The sequence below is a fragment of the Hyla sarda genome, unplaced genomic scaffold (assembly GCF_029499605.1).
Source record: "Hyla sarda isolate aHylSar1 unplaced genomic scaffold, aHylSar1.hap1 scaffold_173, whole genome shotgun sequence".
Lineage (NCBI taxonomy): Eukaryota > Metazoa > Chordata > Amphibia > Anura > Hylidae > Hyla > Hyla sarda.
Genome location: NW_026608371.1, coordinates 11,464 through 32,512, shown reverse-complemented (window position 1 = coordinate 32,512; position 21,049 = coordinate 11,464). Strand labels below are relative to the sequence as shown.

General features: G+C 58.3%; 1 protein-coding gene across 1 annotated transcript in view; it reads left to right on the top strand.

Moving 5' to 3' along the window:
- Positions 1 to 20,504, top strand: part of POLQ (DNA polymerase theta) — a gene marked incomplete at its 3' end in the record, with an annotated part of 104,032 nt that extends 83,528 nt beyond the window's left edge. Inside the window, exons 27-29 of the mRNA XM_056552598.1 lie at positions 6,444 to 6,568; positions 8,996 to 9,143; positions 20,395 to 20,504. Coding sequence (XP_056408573.1) covers positions 6,444 to 6,568; positions 8,996 to 9,143; positions 20,395 to 20,504 — 383 coding nt within the window. The remainder of the gene's footprint in view (positions 1 to 6,443; positions 6,569 to 8,995; positions 9,144 to 20,394) is intronic.
- Between the last annotated feature and the right edge of the window lie 545 nt (positions 20,505 to 21,049).

Below are 21,049 nucleotides of genomic sequence, written 5' to 3'. Positions count from 1 at the left end.
TGTGGTCAGGGGTGATGGGCGGGGCTGAGCGCTGGTCTGTGCTGTGGTCACTGGTGATGGGCGGGGCTGAGTGCTGGTCTCTGCTGTAGTCAGGGGTGATGGGCGGGGCTGAGCGCTGGTCTGTGCTGGGGTCAGGGGTGATGGGCGGGGCTGAGCGCTGGTCTGTGCTGGGGTCAGGGGTGATGGGCGGGGCTGAACGCTGGTCTCTGCTGTGGTCAGGGGTGATGGGTGGGGCTGAGCGCTGGTCTGTGCTGGGGTCAGGGGTGATGGGCGGGGCTGAGCGCTGGTCTGTGCTGGGGTCATGGGTGATGGGCGGAGCTGAGCGCTGGTCTGTGCAGGGGTCAGGGGTGATGGGCGGGACTGAGCGCTTGTCTCTGCTGTGGTCAGGGGTGATGGGCGGGGCTGAGCGCTTGTCTCTGCTGTGGTCAGGGGTGATGGGCGGGGCTGAGCGCTGGTCTGTGCTGGGGTCATGGGTGATGGGCGGAGCTGAGCGCTGGTCTGTGCAGGGGTCAGGGGTGATGGGCGGGACTGAGCGCTTGTCTCTGCTGTGGTCAGGGGTGATGGGCGGGGCTGAGCGCTTGTCTGTGCTGTGGTCACTGGTGATGGGCGGGGCTGAGCGCTGGTTTCTGCTGTGGTCAGGGGTGATGGGCGGGGTTGAGCGCTGGTCTCTGCTGGGGTCAGGAGTGATGGGCGGGGCTGAGCGCTGGTCTCTGCTGGGGTCAGGGGTGATAGGCGGGGTTGAGCGCTGGTCTCTGCTGGGGTCAGGGGTGATGGGCGGGGCTGAGCGCTGGTCTCTGCTGGGGTCAGGGGTTATGGGCGGGGCTGAATGCTGGTCTTTGCTGTGGTCAGGGGTTATGGGCGGGGCTGAGCGCTTGTCTCTGCTGTGGTCAGGGGTAATGGGCGGGGCTGAGCGCTGGGGTCATGGGTGATGGGTGGGGCTGAGTGCTGGTCTGTGCTGGGGTCAGGGGTGATGGGCGGGGCTGAGCGCTGGTCACTGCTGTGGTCAGGGGTGATGGGCGGGGCTGAGCGCTGGGGTCATGGGTGATGCGTGGGGCTGAGTGCTGGTCTGTGCTGGGGTCAGGGGTGATGGGCGGGGCTGAGCGCTGGTCTGTGCTGGGGTCAGGGGTGATGGGCGGGGCTGAGCGCTGGTCTGTGCTGGGGTCAGGGGTGATGGGCGGGGCTGAGCGCTGGTCTGTGCTGGGGTCAGGGGTGATGGGCGGGGCTGAGCGCTGGTCTTTGCTGTGGTCAGGGGTGATGGGCGGGGCTGAGCGCTGGTCTTTGCTGGGGTCAGGGGTGATGGGCGGGGCTGAGCGCTGGTCTTTGCTGTGGTCAGGGGTGATGGGCGGGGCTGAGCGCTGGTCTGTGCTGTGGTCAGGGGTGATGGGCGGGGCTGAGCGCTGGTCTGTGATGGGCGGGGCTGAGCGCCTGTCTGTTATGGGCGGGGCTGAGCCCTGGTCAGGGGTGATGGGCGGGGCTGAACGCTGGTCTCTGCTGTGGTCAGGGGTGATGGGTGGGGCTGAGCGCTGGTCTGTGCTGGGGTCAGGGGTGATGGGCGGCGCTGAGCGCTGGTCTGTGCTGGGGTCATGGGTGATGGGCGGGGCTGAGCGCTGGTCTGTGCAGGGGTCAGGGGTGATGGGCGGGACTGAGCGCTTGTCTCTGCTGTGGTCAGGGGTGATGGGCGGGGCTGAGTGCTGGTCTCTGCTGTGGTCAGGGGTTATGGGCGGGGCTGAGCGCAGGTCTCTGCTGTGGTCAGGGGTGATGGGCGGGGCTGAGCGCTGGGGTCATGGGTGATGGGTGGGGCTGAGTGCTGGTCTGTGCTGGGGTCAGGGGTGATGGGCGGGGCTGAGCGCTGGTCACTGCTGTGGTCAGGGGTGATGGGCGGGGCTGAGCGCTGGGGTCATGGGTGATGGGTGGGGCTGAGTGCTGGTCTGTGCTGGGGTCAGGGGTGATGGGCGGGGCTGAGCGCTGATCTGTGCTGGGGTCAGGGGTGATGGACGGGGCTGAGCGCTGGTCTGTGCTGGGGTTAGGGGTGATGGCCGGGGTTGAGCGCTGGGCTGTGATGGGCGGGGCTGAGCGCTGGTCTTTGCTGTGGTCAGGGGTGATGGGCGGGGCTGAGCGCTGGTCTTTGCTGTGGTCAGGGGTGATGGGCGGGGCTGAGCGCTGGTCTTTGCTGTGGTCAGGGGTGATGGGCGGGGCTGAGCGCTGGTCTCTACTGTGGTATGGGGTGATGGGCGGGGCTGAGCGCTGGTCTCTGCTATGGGCGGGGCTGAGCGCTGGTCTCTGCTGTGGTCAGGGATGATGGTCGGGGCTGAGCGCTGGTCTGTGCTGTGGTCAGGGGTGATGGGCGGGGCTGAGCGCTGGTCTGTGCTGGGATCAGGGGTGATGGGCGGGGATGAGCGTTGGTCTGTGCTAGGGTCAGGGATGATGGGCGGGGCTGGGCACTGGTCTGTGCTGGGGTCAGGGGTGATGGGCGGGGCTGAGCGCTTGTCTCTGCTGTGGTCAGGGGTGATGGGCAGGGCTGAGCGCTGGTCTCTGCTGTGGTCAGGGGTGATGGGCAGGGCTGAACGCTGGTCTCTGCTGTGGTCAGGGGTGATGGGCGGGGCTGAGCGCTGGTCTGTGCTGGGGTCAAGGGTGATGGGCGGGGCTGAACGCTGGTCTCTGCTGTGGTCAGGGGTGATGGGTGGGGCTGAGCGCTGGTCTGTGCTGGGGTCAGGGGTGATGGGCGGGGCTGAGCGCTGGTCTGTGCTGGGGTCATGGGTGATGGGCGGAGCTGAGCGCTGGTCTGTGCAGGGGTCAGGGGTGATGGGTGGGACTGAGCGCTTGTCTCTGCTGTGGTCAGGGGTGATGGGCGGGGCTGAGTGCTGATCTCTGCTGTGGTCAGGGGTGATGGGCAGGGCTGAGCGCTGGTCTCTGCTGTGGTCAGGGGTGATGGGCAGGGCTGAGCGCTGGTCTCTGCTGTAGTCAGGGGTGATGGGCGGGGCTGAACGCTGGTCTGTGCTGGGGTCAGGTGTGATGGGCCATGCTGAGCGCTGGTCTGTGCTGGGGTCAGGGGTTATGGGCGGAGCTGAGCGCTGGTCTGTGCTGGGGTCAGGGGTGATGGGCGGGGCTGAACGCTGGTCTCTGCTGTGGTCAGGGGTGATGGGTGGGGCTGAGCGCTGGTCTGTGCTGGGGTCAGGGGTGATGGGCGGGGCTGAGCGCTGGTCTGTGCTGGGGTCATGGGTGATGGGCGGAGCTGAGCGCTGGTCTGTGCAGGGGTCAGGGGTGATGGGCGGGACTGAGCGCTTGTCTCTGCTGTGGTCAGGGGTGATGGGCGGGGCTGAGTGCTGGTCTCTGCTGTGGTCTGGGGTGATGGGCAGGGCTGAGTGCTGGTCTCTGCTGTGGTCAGGGGTGATGGGCGGGGCTGAGCGCAGGTCTCTGCTGTGGTCAGGGGTGATGGGCGGGGCTGAGCGCTGGTCTGTGCTGTGGTCACTGGTGATGGGCGGGGCTGAGTGCTGGTCTCTGCTGTAGTCAGGGGTGATGGGCGGGGCTGAGCGCTGGTCTGTGCTGGGGTCAGGTGTGATGGGCCATGCTGAGCGCTGGTCTGTGCTGGGGTCAGGGGTGATGGGCGGGGCTGAGCGCTGGTCTGTGCTGGGGTCAGGGGTGATGGGCGGGGCTGAACGCTGGTCTCTGCTGTGGTCAGGGGTGATGGGTGGGGCTGAGCGCTGGTCTGTGCTGGGGTCAGGGGTGATGGGCGGGGCTGAGCGCTGGTCTGTGCTGGGGTCATGGGTGATGGGCGGAGCTGAGCGCTGGTCTGTGCAGGGGTCAGGGGTGATGGGCGGGACTGAGCGCTTGTCTCTGCTGTGGTCAGGGGTGATGGGCGGGGCTGAGCGCTGGTCTGTGCTGGGGTCATGGGTGATGGGCGGAGCTGAGCGCTGGTCTGTGGAGGGGTCAGGGGTGATGGGCGGGACTGAGCGCTTGTCTCTGCTGTGGTCAGGGGTGATGGGCGGGGCTGAGCGCTTGTCTCTGCTGTGGTCAGGGGTGATGGGCGGGGCTGAGCGCTGGTCTGTGCTGGGGTCATGGGTGATGGGCGGAGCTGAGCGCTGGTCTGTGCAGGGGTCAGGGGTGATGGGCGGGACTGAGCGCTTGTCTCTGCTGTGGTCAGGGGTGATGGGCGGGGCTGAGCGCTTGTCTCTGCTGTGGTCAGGGGTGATGGGCAGGGCTGAGTGCTGGTCTCTGCTGGGGTCAGGAGTTATGGGCGGGGCTGAGCGATGGTCTCTGCTGTGGTCAGGGGTGATGGGCGGGGCTGAGCGCTGGTCTGTGCAGGGGTCAGGGGTGATGGGCGGGACTGAGCGCTTGTCTCTGCTGTGGTCAGGGGTGATGGGCGGGGCTGAGCGCTTGTCTCTGCTGTGGTCAGGGGTGATGGGCAGGGCTGAGTGCTGGTCTCTGCTGGGGTCAGGAGTTATGGGCGGGGCTGAGCGATGGTCTCTGCTGGGGTCAGGGGTTATGGGCGGGGCTGAATGCTGGTCTTTGCTGTGGTCAGGGGTTATGGGCGGGGCTGAGCGCTTGTCTCTGCTGTGGTCAGGGGTGATGGGCGGGGCTGAGCGCTGGGGTCATGGGTGATGGGTGGGGCTGAGTGCTGGTCTGTGCTGGGGTCAGGGGTGATGGGCGGGGCTGAGCGCTGGTCACTGCTGTGGTCAGGGGTGATGGGCGGGGCTGAGCGCTGGGGTCATGGGTGATGCGTGGGGCTGAGTGCTGGTCTGTGCTGGGGTCAGGGGTGATGGGCGGGGCTGAGCGCTGGTCTGTGCTGGGGTCAGGGGTGATGGGCGGGGCTGAGCGCTGGTCTGTGCTGGGGTCAGGGGTGATGGGCGGGGCTGAGCGCTGGTCTGTGCTGGGGTCAGGGGTGATGGGCGGGGCTGAGCGCTGGTCTTTGCTGTGGTCAGGGGTGATGGGCGGGGCTGAGCGCTGGTCTTTGCTGGGGTCAGGGGTGATGGGCGGGGCTGAGCGCTGGTCTTTGCTGTGGTCAGGGGTGATGGGCGGGGCTGAGCGCTGGTCTCTGCTGTGATCAGGGGTGATGGGCGGGGCTGAGCGCTGGTCTTTGCTGTGGTCAGGGGTGATGGGCGGGGCTGAGCGCTGGTCTTTGCTGGGGTCAGGGGTGATGGGCGGGGCTGAGCGCTGGTCTTTGCTGGGGTCAGGGGTGATGGGCGGGGCTGAGCGCTGGTCTGTGATGGGCGGGGCTGAGCGCCTGTCTGTTATGGGCGGGGCTGAGCCCTGGTCAGGGGTGATGGGCGGGGCTGAACGCTGGTCTCTGCTGTGGTCAGGGGTGATGGGTGGGGCTGAGCGCTGGTCTGTGCTGGGGTCAGGGGTGATGGGCGGGGCTGAGCGCTGGTCTGTGCTGGGGTCATGGGTGATGGGCGGGGCTGAGCGCTGGTCTGTGCTGGGGTCATGGGTGATGGGCGGAGCTGAGCGCTTGTCTGTGCAGGGGTCAGGGGTGATGGGCGGGACTGAGCGCTTGTCTCTGCTGTGGTCAGGGGTGATGGGCGGGGCTGAGTGCTGGTCTCTGCTGTGGTCAGGGGTTATGGGCGGGGCTGAGCGCAGGTCTCTGCTGTGGTCAGGGGTGATGGGCGGGGCTGAGCGCTGGGGTCATGGGTGATGGGTGGGGCTGAGTGCTGGTCTGTGCTGGGGTCAGGGGTGATGGGCGGGGCTGAGCGCTGGTCACTGCTGTGGTCAGGGGTGATGGGCGGGGCTGAGCGCTGGGGTCATGGGTGATGGGTGGGGCTGAGTGCTGGTCTGTGCTGGGGTCAGGGGTGATGGGCGGGGCTGAGCGCTGGTCTGTGCTGGGGTCAGGGGTGATGGACGGGGCTGAGTGCTGGTCTGTGCTGGGGTCAGGGGTGATGGGCGGGGCTGAGCGCTGGTCACTGCTGTGGTCAGGGGTGATGGGCGGGGCTGAGCGCTGGGGTCATGGGTGATGGGTGGGGCTGAGTGCTGGTCTGTGCTGGGGTCAGGGGTGATGGGCGGGGCTGAGCGCTGGTCTGTGCTGGGGTCAGGGGTGATGGACGGGGCTGAGCGCTGGTCTGTGCTGGGGTTAGGGGTGATGGGCGGGGCTGAGCGCTGGGCTGTGATGGGCAGGCTAGGTGCTCGTCTCTGCTGTGGTCAGGGGTGATGGGCGGGGCTGAGCGCTGGTCTTTGCTGTGGTCAGGGGTGATGGGCGGGGCTGAGCGCTGGTCTTTGCTGTGGTCCGGGGTGATGGGCGGGGCTGAGCGCTGGTCTCTGCTGTGGTCAGGGGTGATGGGCGGGGCTGAGCGCTGGTCTGTGATGGGCGAGGCTGAGCGCCTGTCTGTTATGGGCGGGGCTGAGCCCTGGTCAGGGGTGATGGGCGGGGCTGAGCGCTGGTCTGTGATGGGCGGGGCTAGGTGCTCGTCTCTGCACTCCTGTTGGATTTAGCTGCGGTTCCTTCATTCTTCCAGGTATTCAGCGGTTTCTGAAGGAGACGGTGAAGAATTGCGCAGTCAGAGGGTTCGTACAGACCATCCTGGGCCGCCGCCGATACCTGCCGGCCATCAAGGACCCCAATCACCACGCCAAGTCTCATGTGAGTGCGTCATACGTATACAGGTTTGTTACAGTGTGTCAGTGCAGACAATCCTCTGTATAAAGGGGGGATCCGACCTCCTCTGTATAAAGGGGGATCCGACCTCCTCTGTATAAAGGGGCGATCCGACCTCCTCTGTATAAAGGGGCGATCCGACCTCCTCTGTATAAAGGGGCGATCCGACCTCCTCTGTATAAAGGGGGGATCCGACCTCCTCTGTATAAAGGGGCGATCCGACCTCCTCTGTATGAAGGGGGATCCGACCTCCTCTGTATGAAGGGGGATCCGACCTTCTCTGTATAAAGGGGGATCCGACCTCCTCTGTATAAAGGGGGGATCCGACCTCCTCTGTATAAAGGGGGATCCGACCTCCTCTGTATAAAGGGGGGATCCGACCTCCTCTGTATAAAGGGGGATCCGACCTTCTCTGTATAAAGGGGGATCCGACCTCCTCTGTATAAAGGGGGGATCCGACCTCCTCTGTATAAAGGGGCGATCCGACCTCCTCTGTATAAAGGGGCGATCCGACCTCCTCTGTATGAAGGGGGATCCGACCTTCTCTGTATAAAGGGGGATCCGACCTTCTCTGTATAAAGGGGGATCCGACCTCCTCTGTATAAAGGGGGATCCGACCTTCTCTGTATAAAGGGGGATCCGACCTCCTCTGTATAAAGGGGGGATCCGACCTCCTCTGTATAAAGGGGGGATCCGACCTCCTCTGTATAAAGGGGCGATCCGACCTCCTCTGTATAAAGGGGCGATCCGACCTCCTCTGTATAAAGGGGCGATCCGACCTCCTCTGTATAAAGGGGGATCCGACCTCCTCTGTATAAAGGGGCGATCCGACCTCCTCTGTATAAAGGGGGGATCCGACCTCCTCTGTATAAAGGGGCGATCCGACCTCTGTATGAAGGGGGATCCGACCTCCTCTGTATAAAGGGGCGATCCGACCTCCTCTGTATGAAGGGGGATCCGACCTCCTCTGTATAAAGGGGCGATCCGACCTCCTCTGTATAAAGGGGGATCCGACCTTCTCTGTATAAAGGGGGATCCGACCTCCTCTGTATAAAGGGGGGATCCGACCTCCTCTGTATAAAGGGGGGATCCGACCTCCTCTGTATAAAGGGGCGATCCGACCTCCTCTGTATAAAGGGGCGATCCGACCTCCTCTGTATAAAGGGGGGATCCGACCTCCTCTGTATAAAGGGGCGATCCGACCTCCTCTGTATAAAGGGGCGATCCGACCTCCTCTGTATAAAGGGGCGATCCGACCTCCTCTGTATAAAGGGGCGATCCGACCTCCTCTGTATAAAGGGGGATCCGACCTCCTCTGTATAAAGGGGGATCCGACCTCCTCTGTATAAAGGGGCGATCCGACCTCCTCTGTATAAAGAGGGGATCCGACCTCCTCTGTATAAAGAGGGGATCCGACCTCCTCTGTATAAAGGGGCGTTCCTACCTCCTCTGTATAAAGGGGGATCCGACCTCCTCTGTATAAAGGGGCGATCCGACCTCCTCTGTATAAAGGGGGATCCGACCTCCTCTGTATAAAGGGGGGATCCGACCTCCTCTGTATAAAGGGGGGATCCGACCTCCTCTGTATAAAGGGGGATCCGACCTCCTCTGTATAAAGGGGCGATCCGACCTCCTCTGTATAAAGGGGGATCCGACCTCCTCTGTATAAAGGGGGGATCCGACCTCCTCTGTATAAGGGGGGATCCGACCTCCTCTGTATAAAGGGGCCATCCGACCTCCTCTGTATAAAGGGGCGATCCGACCTCCTCTGTATAAAGGGGGGATCCGACCTCCTCTGTATAAAGGGGGGATCCGACCTCCTCTGTATAAAGGGGCGATCCGACCTCCTCTGTATAAAGGGGCGATCCGACCTCCTCTGTATAAAGGGGCGATCCGACCTCCTCTGTATAAAGGGGCGATCCGACCTCCTCTGTATAAAGGGGCGATCCGACCTCCTCTGTATAAAGGGGCGATCCGACCTCCTCTGTATAAAGGGGGATCCGACCTCCTCTGTATAAAGGGGGGATCCGACCTCCTCTGTATAAAGGGGGGATCCGACCTCCTCTGTATAAAGGGGGATCCGACCTCCTCTGTATAAAGGGGGGATCCGACCTCCTCTGTGTAAAGGGGGGATCCGACCTCTGTGTAAAGGGGGGATCCGACCTCCTCTCTATAAAGGGGCGATCCGACCTCCTCTGTGTAAAGGGGGGATCCGACCTCCTCTGTATAAAGGGGGATCCGACCTCCTCTGTATAAAGGGGGGATCCGACCTCCTCTGTAGAAAGGGGGGGGGATCAGGCTCCCTCTATATAAGGGGGCATCCCCTCTTCTGTCTGCCCTGGCACCTTTATAAACATGTGACTGCGCTGTTCTAGTGACTACATGCGGTGTAACATGTTTTCCTGTCGTCAGGCGGAGCGTCAGGCTGTGAACACCACCGTGCAGGGCTCCGCCGCCGACATCGTCAAGACCGCCACCGTGAACATCCAGCACCGCCTGGAGGAGGCCTTCCCCTCCGCACCCCGATCCCACGGTCACCGGACACTTCCCCGGCTGACAGGTGTGTGCGCCCCCATAACTACATCTCCATATAACACCCCCTGACAGGTATGTGTGCCCCCCATAACTACATCTCCATATAACACCCCCTGACAGGTGTGTGCGCCCCCATAACTACATCCCCATATAACACCCCCTGACAGGTGTGTGCGCCCCCATAACTACATCCCCATATAACACCCCCTGACAGGTGTGTGCGCCCCCATAACTACATCCCCATATAACACCCCCTGACAGGTGTGTGCGCCCCCATAACTACATCCCCATATAACCCCCTGACAGGTGTGTGCGCCCCATAACTACATCCCCATATAACACCCCCTGACAGGTGTGTGCCCCCCATAACTACATCTCCATATAACCCCCCTGACAGGTGTGTGCGCCCCATAACTACATCCCCATATAACACCCCCTGACAGGTGTGTGCGCCCCCCATAACTACATCTCCATATAACCCCCTGACAGGTGTGTGCGCCCCCATAACTACATCTCCATATAACCCCCCTGACAGGTGTGTGCCCCCCATAACTACATCTCCATATAACACCCCCTGACAGGTGTGTGCGCCCCCCATAACTACATCTCCATATAACACCCCCTGACAGGTGTGTGCGCCCCCCATAACTACATCTCCATATAACACCCCCTGACAGGTGTGTGCGCCCCCATAACTACATCCCCATATAACCCCCCTGACAGGTGTGTGCGCCCCCATAACTACATCCCCATATAACCCCCCTGACAGGTGTGTGCGCCCCCATAACTACATCCCCATATAACCCCCCTGACAGGTGTGTGCGCCCCCCATAACTACATCTCCATATAACACCCCCTGACAGGTGTGTGCCCCCATAACTACATCCCCATATAACCCCCCTGACAGGTGTGTGCGCCCCCATAACTACATCTCCATATAACCCCCTGACAGGTGTGTGCGCCCCCCATAACTACATCTCCATATAACCCCCCTGACAGGTGTGTGCGCCCCCCATAACTACATCTCCATATAACCCCCCTGACAGGTGTATGTGCCCCCCATAACTACATCCCCATATAACACCCCCTGACAGGTGTGTGCGCCCCATAACTACATCTCCATATAACCCCCCTGACAGGTGTGTGCCCCCCATAACTACATCCCCATATAACCCCCCCTGACAGGTGTGTGCACCCCATAACTACATCTCCATATAACCCCCCTGACAGGTGTGTGCGCCCACATAACTACATCTCCATATAACCCCCTGACAGGTGTATGTGCCCCCCATAACTACATCCCCATATAACCCCCCCCGACAGGTGTGTGTGCCCCCCATAACTACATCTCCATATAACCCCCCCGGACAGGTGTGTGCGCCCCCCATAACTACATCTCCATATAACCCCCCCTGACAGGTGTATGTGCCCCCCATAACTACATCTCCATATAACCCCCCCTGACAGGTGTATGTGCCCCCCATAACTACATCTCCATATAACCCCCCCGGACAGGTGTATGTGCCCCCCATAACTACATCCCCATATAACACCCCCTGACACGTGTGTGCGCCCCCATAACTACATCTCCATATAACCCCCCTGACAGGTGTGTGCGCCCCCCATAACTACATCTCCATATAACCCCCCTGACAGGTGTGTGCACCCCCCATAACTACATCTCCATATAACCCCCCCCTGACAGGTGTGTGCGCCCTATAGCTACATCCCCATATAACCCCCCCTGACAGGTGTGTGCACCCCCCATAACTACATCCCCATATAACCCCCCCTGACAGGTGTGTGCACCCCCCATAACTACATCCCCATATAACCCCCCCGGACAGGTGTGTACGCCCCCCATAAGTACATCCCCATATAACCCCCCCCTGACAGGTGTGTGCGCCCTATAGCTACATCCCCATATAACCCCCCCTGACAGGTGTGTGCACCCCCCATAACTACATCTCCATATAACACCCCCTGACAGGTGTGTGCGCCCCCATAACTACATCTCCATATAACCCCCCTGACAGGTGTGTGCACCCCCCATAACTACATCTCCATATAACCCCCCCGGACAGGTGTGTACGCCCCCCATAAGTACATCCCCATATAACCCCCCTGACAGGTGTGTGCGCCCCCATAACTACATCTCCATATAATCCCCCTGACAGGTGTGTGCGCCCTCCATAACTATATCCCCATATAACTCCCCTGACAGGTGTGTGCGCCCCTCATAACTACATCCCCATATAACCCCCCTGACAGGTGTGTGCCCCCCATAACTACATCTCCATATAACCCCCCTGACAGGTGTGTACGCCCCCATAACTACATCCTCATATAACCCCCCTGACAGGTGTGTGTGCCCCCCATAACTACATCCCCATATAACCCCCCTGACAGGTGTGTGCCCTCCATAACTACATCTCCATATAACCCCCTGACAGGTGTGTGCGCCCCCATAACTACATCCTCATATAACCCCCGGACAGGTGTGTGCGCCCCATAACTACATCCCCATATAACCCCCTGACAGGTGTAAGCGCCCTCCATAACTACATCCCCATATAACCCCCCTGACAGGTGTGTACGCCCCCCATAACTACATCCCCATATAACACCCCCGGACAGGTGTGTGCGCCCCATAACTACATCCCCATATAACCCCCTGACAGGTGTAAGCGCCCTCCATAACTACATCTCCATATAACCCCCTGACAGGTGTATGTGCCCCCCATAACTACATCCCCATATAACCCCCCCCGACAGGTGTGTGCGCCCTCCATAACTACATCCCCATATAACCCCACTGACAGGTGTGTGCGCCCCCATAACTACATCCCCATATAACACCCCCTGACAGGTGTGTGCGCCCTCCATAACTACATCCCCATATAACCCCACTGACAGGTGTGTGCACCCCCCCATAACCAGATCCCCATATAACACCCCCTGACAGGTGTGTACGCCCCCCATAACTACATCTCCATATAATCCCCCTGACAGGTTTGTGCGCCCCCCATAACTACATCTCCATATAATCCCCCTGACAGGTGTGTGCCCCCCATAACTACATCCCCATATAACCCCACTGACAGGTGTGTGCACCCCCCCATAACTACATCTCCATATAACACCCCCTTGACAGGTGTGTACGCCCCCCATAAGTACATCTCCATATAACCCCCTGACAGGTGTGTACGCCCCCCATAACTACATCTCCATATAATCCCCCTGACAGGTGTGTGCCCCCCATAACTACATCCCCATATAACCCCCCTGACAGGTGTGTGCGCCCCCCATAACTACATCTCCATATAACCCCCTGACAGGTGTGCGCCCCCCATAACTACATCCTCATATATCCCCCGGACAGGTGTGTACGCCCCCATAACTACATCTCCATATAATCCCCCTGACAGGTGTGTGCGCCCCCATAACTACATCTCCATATAACCCCCCTGACAGGTGTATGTGCCCCCCATAACTACATCCCCATATAACCCCCTGACAGGTGTGTGCGCCCCCATAACTACATCTCCATATAACACCCCCTGACAGGTGTGTGCGCCCCCATAACTACATCTCCATATAACCCCCTGACAGGTTTGTGTGCCCCCCATAACTACATCCCCATATAACCCATCCTGATAAGTGTGTGCGCCCCCCATAACTACATCCCCATATAACCCCCCCGACAGGTGTGCGCCCCCCATAACTACATCCCCATATAACACCCCCTGACAGGTGTGTGCCCCCCATAACTACATCCCCCTATAACACCCCCTGACAGGTGTGTGTCCCCCATAACTACATCCCCATATAACACCCCCTGACAGGTGTGTACGCCCCCCATAACTACATCCCCATATAACCCCACTGACAGGTGTGTGCACCCCCCCATAACTACATCCCCATATAACACCCCCTGACAGGTGTGTACGCCCCCCATAAGTACATCTCCATATAACCCCCTGACAGGTTTGTGCGCCCCCCATAACTACATCTCCATATAACCCCCCTGACAGGTGTGTGCGCCCCCCATAACTACATCTCCATATAACCCCCCCGGACAGGTGTGTACGCCCCCCATAAGTACATCCCCATATAACCCCCCCCTGATAGGTGTGTGCGCCCTATAGCTACATCCCCATATAACACCCCCTGACAGGTGTGTGCGCCCCCATAACTACATCTCCATATAACCCCCCTGACAGGTATGTGCGCCCCCCATAACTACATCTCCATATAACCCCCCCGGACAGGTGTGTACGCCCCCCATAAGTACATCCCCATATAACCCCCCTGACAGGCGTGTGCACCCCCCATAACTACATCTCCATATAACACCCCCTGACAGGTGTGTGCGCCCCCATAACTACATCCCCATATAACCCCCCTGACAGGTGTGCGCCCCCCATAACTACATCTCCATATAACCCCCCTGACAGGTGTGTGCACCCCCCATAACTACATCTCCATATAACCCCCCCGGACAGGTGTGTACGCCCCCCATAAGTACATCCCCATATAACCCCCCTGACAGGTGTGTGCCCCCATAACTACATCTCCATATAACCCCCCTGACAGGTGTGTACGCCCCCATAACTACATCCTCATATAACCCCCCTGACAGGTGTGTGCGCCCCCCATAACTACATCCCCATATAACCCCCCTGACAGGTGTGTGCCCCCCATAACTACATCTCCATATAACCCCCCTGACAGGTGTGTATGCCCCCATAACTACATCTTTATATAACCCCCTGACAGGTGTGTGCGCCCCCCATAACTACATCCCCATATAACCCCCCTGACAGGTGTGTACGCCCCCATAACTACATCCTCATATAACCCCCCTGACAGGTGTGTGTGCCCCCCATAACTACATCCCCATATAACCCCCCTGACAGGTGTGTGCCCTCCATAACTACATCTCCATATAACCCCCTGACAGGTGTGTGCGCCCCCATAACTACATCCTCATATATCCCCCGGACAGGTGTGTGCGCCCCATAACTACATCCCCATATAACCCCCCTGACAGGTGTGTGCGCCCCATAACTACATCCCCATATAACCCCCTGACAGGTGTAAGCGCCCTCCATAACTACATCCCCATATAACCCCCCTGACAGGTGTGTGCGCCCCCCATAACTACATCTCCATATAACCCCCTGACAGGTGTGTACGCCCCCCATAACTACATCTCCATATAACCCCCTGACAGGTGTGTACGCCCCCCATAACTACATCCCCATATAACACCCCCTGACAGGTGTGTGCGCCCCCATAACTACATCCTCATATAACCCCCGGACAGGTGTGTGCACCCCCCATAACTACATCTCCATATAACCCCCTGACAGGTGTATGTGCCCCCCATAACTACATCCCCATATAACCCCCCCCCCCCCCCCCGACAGGTGTGTGAGCCCTCCATAACTACATCCCCATATAACCCCACTGACAGGTGTGTACGCCCCCCATAAGTACATCTCCATATAACCCCCTGACAGGTGTGTGCCCCCCATAACTACATCTCCATATAACCCCCTGACAGGTGTGTGCCCCCATAACTACATCTCCATATAACCCCCTGACAGGTGTGTGCCCCCCATAACTACATCCCCATATAACACCCCCTGACAGGTTTGTGCGCCCCCCATAACTACATCTCCATATAACCCCCTGACAGGTGTGTGCCCCCCATAACTACATCCCCATATAACCCCCCCTGACAGGTGTGTGTGCCCTCCATAACTACATCCCCATATAACCCCACTGACAGGTGTGTGCACCCCCCATAACTACATCCCCATATAACACCCCCTGACAGGTGTGTACGCCCCCCATAAGTACATCTCCATAAAACCCCCTGACAGGTGTGTGCCCCCCATAACTACATCTCCATATAATCCCCCTGACAGGTTTGTGCGCCCCCCATAACTACATCTCCATATAACCCCCCTGACAGGTGTGTGCGCCCCCCATAACTACATCTCCATATAACCCCCTGACAGGTGTGCGCCCCCCATAACTACATCTCCATATAACCCCCCTGACAGGTGTGTGTGCCCCCATAACTACATCTCCATATAATCCCCCTGACAGGTGTGTGCGCCCCCATAACTACATCTCCATATAACCCCCCTGACAGGTGTATGTGCCCCCCATAACTACATCCCCATATAACCCCCTGACAGGTGTGTGCGCCCCCATAACTACATCTCCATATAACACCCCCTGACAGGTGTGTACGCCCCCCATAAGTACATCTCCATAAAACCCCCTGACAGGTGTGTGCCCCCCATAACTACATCTCCATATAATCCCCCTGACAGGTTTGTGCGCCCCCCATAACTACATCTCCATATAACCCCCCTGACAGGTGTGTGCGCCCCCCATAACTACATCTCCATATAACCCCCTGACAGGTGTGCGCCCCCCATAACTACATCTCCATATAACCCCCCTGACAGGTGTGTGTGCCCCCATAACTACATCTCCATATAACCCCCCTGACAGGTGTATGTGCCCCCCATAACTACATCCCCATATAACCCCCTGACAGGTGTGTGCGCCCCCATAACTACATCTCCATATAACACCCCCTGACAGGTGTGTGCGCCCCCATAACTACATCTCCATATAACCCCCTGACAGGTGTGTGCGCCCCCCATAACTACATCCCCATATAACCCATCCTGATAAGTGTGTGCGCCCCCCATAACTACATCTCCATATAACCCCCCTGACAGGTGTGTACGCCCCCCATAACTACATCCCCATATAACCCCCCTGACAGGTGTGTGCGCCCCCATAACTACATCCCCATATAACCCCCCCGACAGGTGTGCGCCCCCCATAACTACATCCCCATATAACACCCCCTGACAGGTGTGTGCCCCCCATAACTACATCCCCATATAACACCCCACTGACAGGTGTGTGCACCCCCCCATAACTACATCCCCATATAACACCCCCTGACAGGTGTGTGTGCCCCCCATAAGTACATCTCCATATAACCCCCTGACAGGTTTGTGCGCCCCCCATAACTACATCTCCATATAACCCCCCTGACAGGTGTGTGCGCCCCCCATAACTACATCTCCATATAACACCCCCTGACAGGTGTGTGCACCCCCATAACTACATCTCCATATAACCCCCCTGACAGGTGTGTGCGCCCCCCATAACTACATCCCCATATAACCCCCCCTGACAGGTGTGTGCCCCCATAACTACATCTCCATATAACCCCCTGACAGGTGTGTGCGCCCCCCCATATCTACATCTCCATATAACCCCCTGACAGGTGTGTGCGCCCCCATAACTACATCTCCATATAACACCCCCTGACAGGTGTGTGCGCCCCCCATAACTACATCCCCATATAACCCATCCTGATAAGTGTGTGCGCCCCCCATAACTACATCTCCATATAACACCCCCTGACAGGTGTGTGCCCCCCATAACTACATCTCCATATAACACCCCTGACAGGTGTGTGCGCCCCCCATAACTACATCCCAATATAACCCCCCTGACAGGTGTGTGCGCCCCCCATAACTACATCTCCATATAACCCCCCTGACAGGTGTATGTGCCCCCCATAACTACATCCCAATATAACCCCCGTGACAGGTGTGTGCGCCCCCCATAACTACATCCCCATATAACCCCCCTGACAGGTGTATGTGCCCCCCATAACTACATCTCCATATAACACCCCCTGACAGGTGTGCGCCCCCCATAACTACATCTCCATATAACCCCCTGACAGGTGTGCGCCCCCCATAACTACATCCCAATATAACCCCCCTGACAGGTGTGTGCGCCCCCCATAACTACATCTCCATATAACCCATCCTGACAGGTGTGTGCGCCCCCCATAACTACATCTCCATATAACCCATCCTGACAGGTGTGTGCCCCCATAACTACATCTCCATATACCCCCCCTGACAGGTGTGTGCGCCCCCCATAACTACATCCCCATATAACCCCCCTGACAGGTGTATGTGCCCCCCATAACTACATCTCCATATAACACCCCCTGACAGGTGTGCGCCCCCCATAACTACATCTCCATATAACCCCCTGACAGGTGTGCGCCCCCCATAACTACATCCCAATATAACCCCCCTGACAGGTGTGTGCGCCCCCCATAACTACATCTCCATATAACCCCCTGACAGGTGTGTGCGCCCCCCATAACTACATCCCCATATAACACCCCCTGACAAGTGTGTGCGCCCCATAACTACATCTCCATATAACCCCCCTGACAGGTGTGTGCCCCCCATAACTACATCTCCATATAACCCATCCTGACAGGTGTGTGCCCCCCATAACTACATCTCCATATAACACCCCTGACAGGTGTGCGCCCCCCATAACTACATCTCCATATAACCCCCTGACAGGTGTATGTGCCCCCCATAACTACATCCCCATATAACACCCCCTGAAAAGTGTGTGCACCCCTCATAACTACATCTCCATATAACCCCCCTGACAGGTGTGCGCCCCCCATAACTACATCTCCATATAACCCCCCTGACAGGTGTGTGTGCCCCCCATAACTACATCCCCATATAACCCATCCTGATAGGTGTGTGCCCCCCATAACTACATCTCCATATAACCCCCTGACAGGTGTGTGCGCCCCCCATAACTACATCCCCATATAACACCCCCTGACAAGTGTGTGCGCCCCCATAACTACATCTCCATATAACCCATCCTGACAGGTGTGCGCCCCCCATAACTACATCTCCATATAACACCCCTGACAGGTGTGTGCACCCCCCATAACTACATCTCCATATAACCCCCCCGGACAGGTGTGCGCCCCCCATAACTACATCTCCATATAACCCCCCTGACAGGTGTGTGCGCCCCCCATAACTACATCTCCATATAACCCCCTGACAGATGTATGTGCCCCCCATAACTACATCCCCATATAACCCATCCTGACAGGTGTGTGCGCCCCCCATAACTACATCTCCATATAACCCCCTGACAGGTGTGTGCCCCCCATAACTACATCTCCATATAACCCATCCTGACAGGTGTGTGCCCCCCATAACTACATCTCCATATAACACCCCTGACAGGTGTGTGCCCCCCATAACTACATCTCCATATAACCCCCTGACAGGTGTATGTGCCCCTCATAACTACATCACCATATAACCCCCCTGACAAGTGTGTGCGCCCCTCAGAACTACATCTCCATATAACCCCCCTGACAGGTGTGCGCCCCCCATAACTACATCTCCATATAACCCCCCTGACAGGTGTGTGTGCCCCCCATAACTACATCCCCATATAACCCCCCTGACAGGTGTGCGCCCCCCATAACTACATCTCCATATAACCCCCTGACAGGTGTGTGTGCCCCCCATAACTACATCCCCATATAACCCATCCTGATAGGTGTGTGCCCCCATAACTACATCTCCATATAACCCCCTGACAGGTGTGTGCCCCCCATAACTACATCTCCATATAACCCATCCTGACAGGTGTGTGCCCCCCATAACTACATCTCCATATAACCCCCCCTGACAGGTGTGTGCGCCCCCCATAACTACATCTCCATATAACCCCCTGACAGGTGTGCGCCCCCCATAACTACATCTCCATATAACCCCCCTGACAGGTGTGTGTGCCCCCCATAACTACATCCCCATATAACCCCCCTGACAGGTGTGCGCCCCCCATAACTACATCTCCATATAACCCCCCTGACAGGTGTGTGTGCCCCCCATAACTACATCCCCATATAACCCATCCTGATAGGTGTGTGCCCCCCATAACTACATCCCCATATAACCCCCCTGACAGGTGTGTGTGCCCCCCATAACTACATCCCCATATAACCCCCCTGACAGGTGTGCGCCCCCCATAACTACATCTCCACATAACCCCCCTGACAGGTGTGTGTGCCCCCCATAACTACATCCCCATATAACCCATCCTGATAGGTGTGTGCCCCCATAACTACATCCCCATATAACCCCCCTGACAGGTGTGTGCGCCCCCCATAACTACATCTCCATATAACCCCCCTGACAGGTGTGTGCCCCCCATAACTACATCTCCATATTTCCCATCCTGACAGGTGTGTGCCCCCCATAACTACATCTCCATATTTCCCATCCTGACAGGTGTGTGCCCCCCATAACTACATCTCCATATAACCCCCCTGACAAGTGTGTACGCCCCCCATAACTACATCTCCATATAACACCCCCTGACAGGTGTGTGCCCCCATAACTACATCCCCATATAACCCCCCTGACAGGTGTGTGCCCCCATAACTACATCTCCATATAACACCCCCTGACAGGTGTGTGCCCCCATAACTACATCCCCATATAACCCCCCTGACAAGTGTGTGCGCCCCTCATAACTACATCTCCATATAACACCCCTGACAGGTGTGCGCCCCCCATAACTACATCTCCATATAACCCCCTGACAGGTGTATGTGCCCCCCATAACTACATCCCCATATAACCCCCTGACAAGTGTGTGCGCCCCTCATAACTACATCCCCATATAACCCCCCTGACAGGTGTGCGCCCCCCATAACTACATCTCCATATAACCCCCCTGACAGGTGTGTGCGCCCCTCATAACTACATCCCCATATAACCCCCCTGACAGGTGTGCGCCCCCCATAACTACATCTCCATATAACCCCCCTGACAGGTGTGTGTGCCCCCCATAACTACATCCCCATATAACCCATCCTGATAGGTGTGTGCCCCCCATAACTACATCTCCATATAACCCCCCTGACAGGTGTGTGCGCCCCCCATAACTACATCTCCATATAACCCCCCTGACAGGTGTGTGCGCCCCCCATAACTACATCCCCATATAACCCCCTGACAGGTGTGTGGCCCTTAGGCTGTAGCGCCCCCCATAACTACATCTCCATATAACCCCCCTGACAGGTATGTGTGCCCCCCATAACTACATCCCCATATAACCCCCTGACAGGTGTGTGCGCCCCCCATATCTACATCCCCATATAACCCATCCTGATAGGTGTGTGCCCCCCATAACTACATCACCATATAACCCCCTGACAGGTGTGTGGCCCTTAGGCTGTAGCGCCCCCCATAACTGGCGATGTTCATACATAACATAGTTTGGTTACTGGTGACTTCTGGGTGTACTGCGCCCCCTATATGCAGGATGTAATTTGGGGGTATTCTAACTTTTTTCTTGTTCTCCTTATTTAGGACAATCCATGAGAAAAGAGAATCCTTCCCCCCCGAGACGCGGAGGCTTCTTCATCCTGCAGCTGCACGACGAGCTCCTGTACGAGGTGGCGGAGGACGACGTCATCCAGGTATACCTGCACCCCCCCAACTATACCTGCACTGCACCCCCCCAACTATACCTGCACTGCACCCCCCCCCCCCCCAACTATACCTGCACTGCACCCCCCCCAACTATACCTGCACTGCACCCCCCCCCCCAACTATACCTGCACTGCACCCCCCCAACTATACCTGCACTGCACCCACCCAACTATACCTGCACTGCACCCCCCCAACTATACCTGCACTGCACCCCCCCCAACTATACCTGCACTGCACCCCCCCCCCAACTATACCTGCACTGCACCCCCCCAACTATACCTGCACTGCACCCCCCCAACTATACCTGCACTGCACCCCCCCAACTATACCTGCACTGCACCCCCCCAACTATACCTGCACTGCACCCCCCCCAACTATACCTGCACTGCACCCCCCCAACTATACCTGCACTGCACCCCCCCCAACTATACCTGCACTGCACCCCCCCCCAACTATACCTGCACTGCACCCCCCCAACTATACCTGCACTGCACCCCCCCAACTATACCTGCACTGCACCCCCCCCAACTAT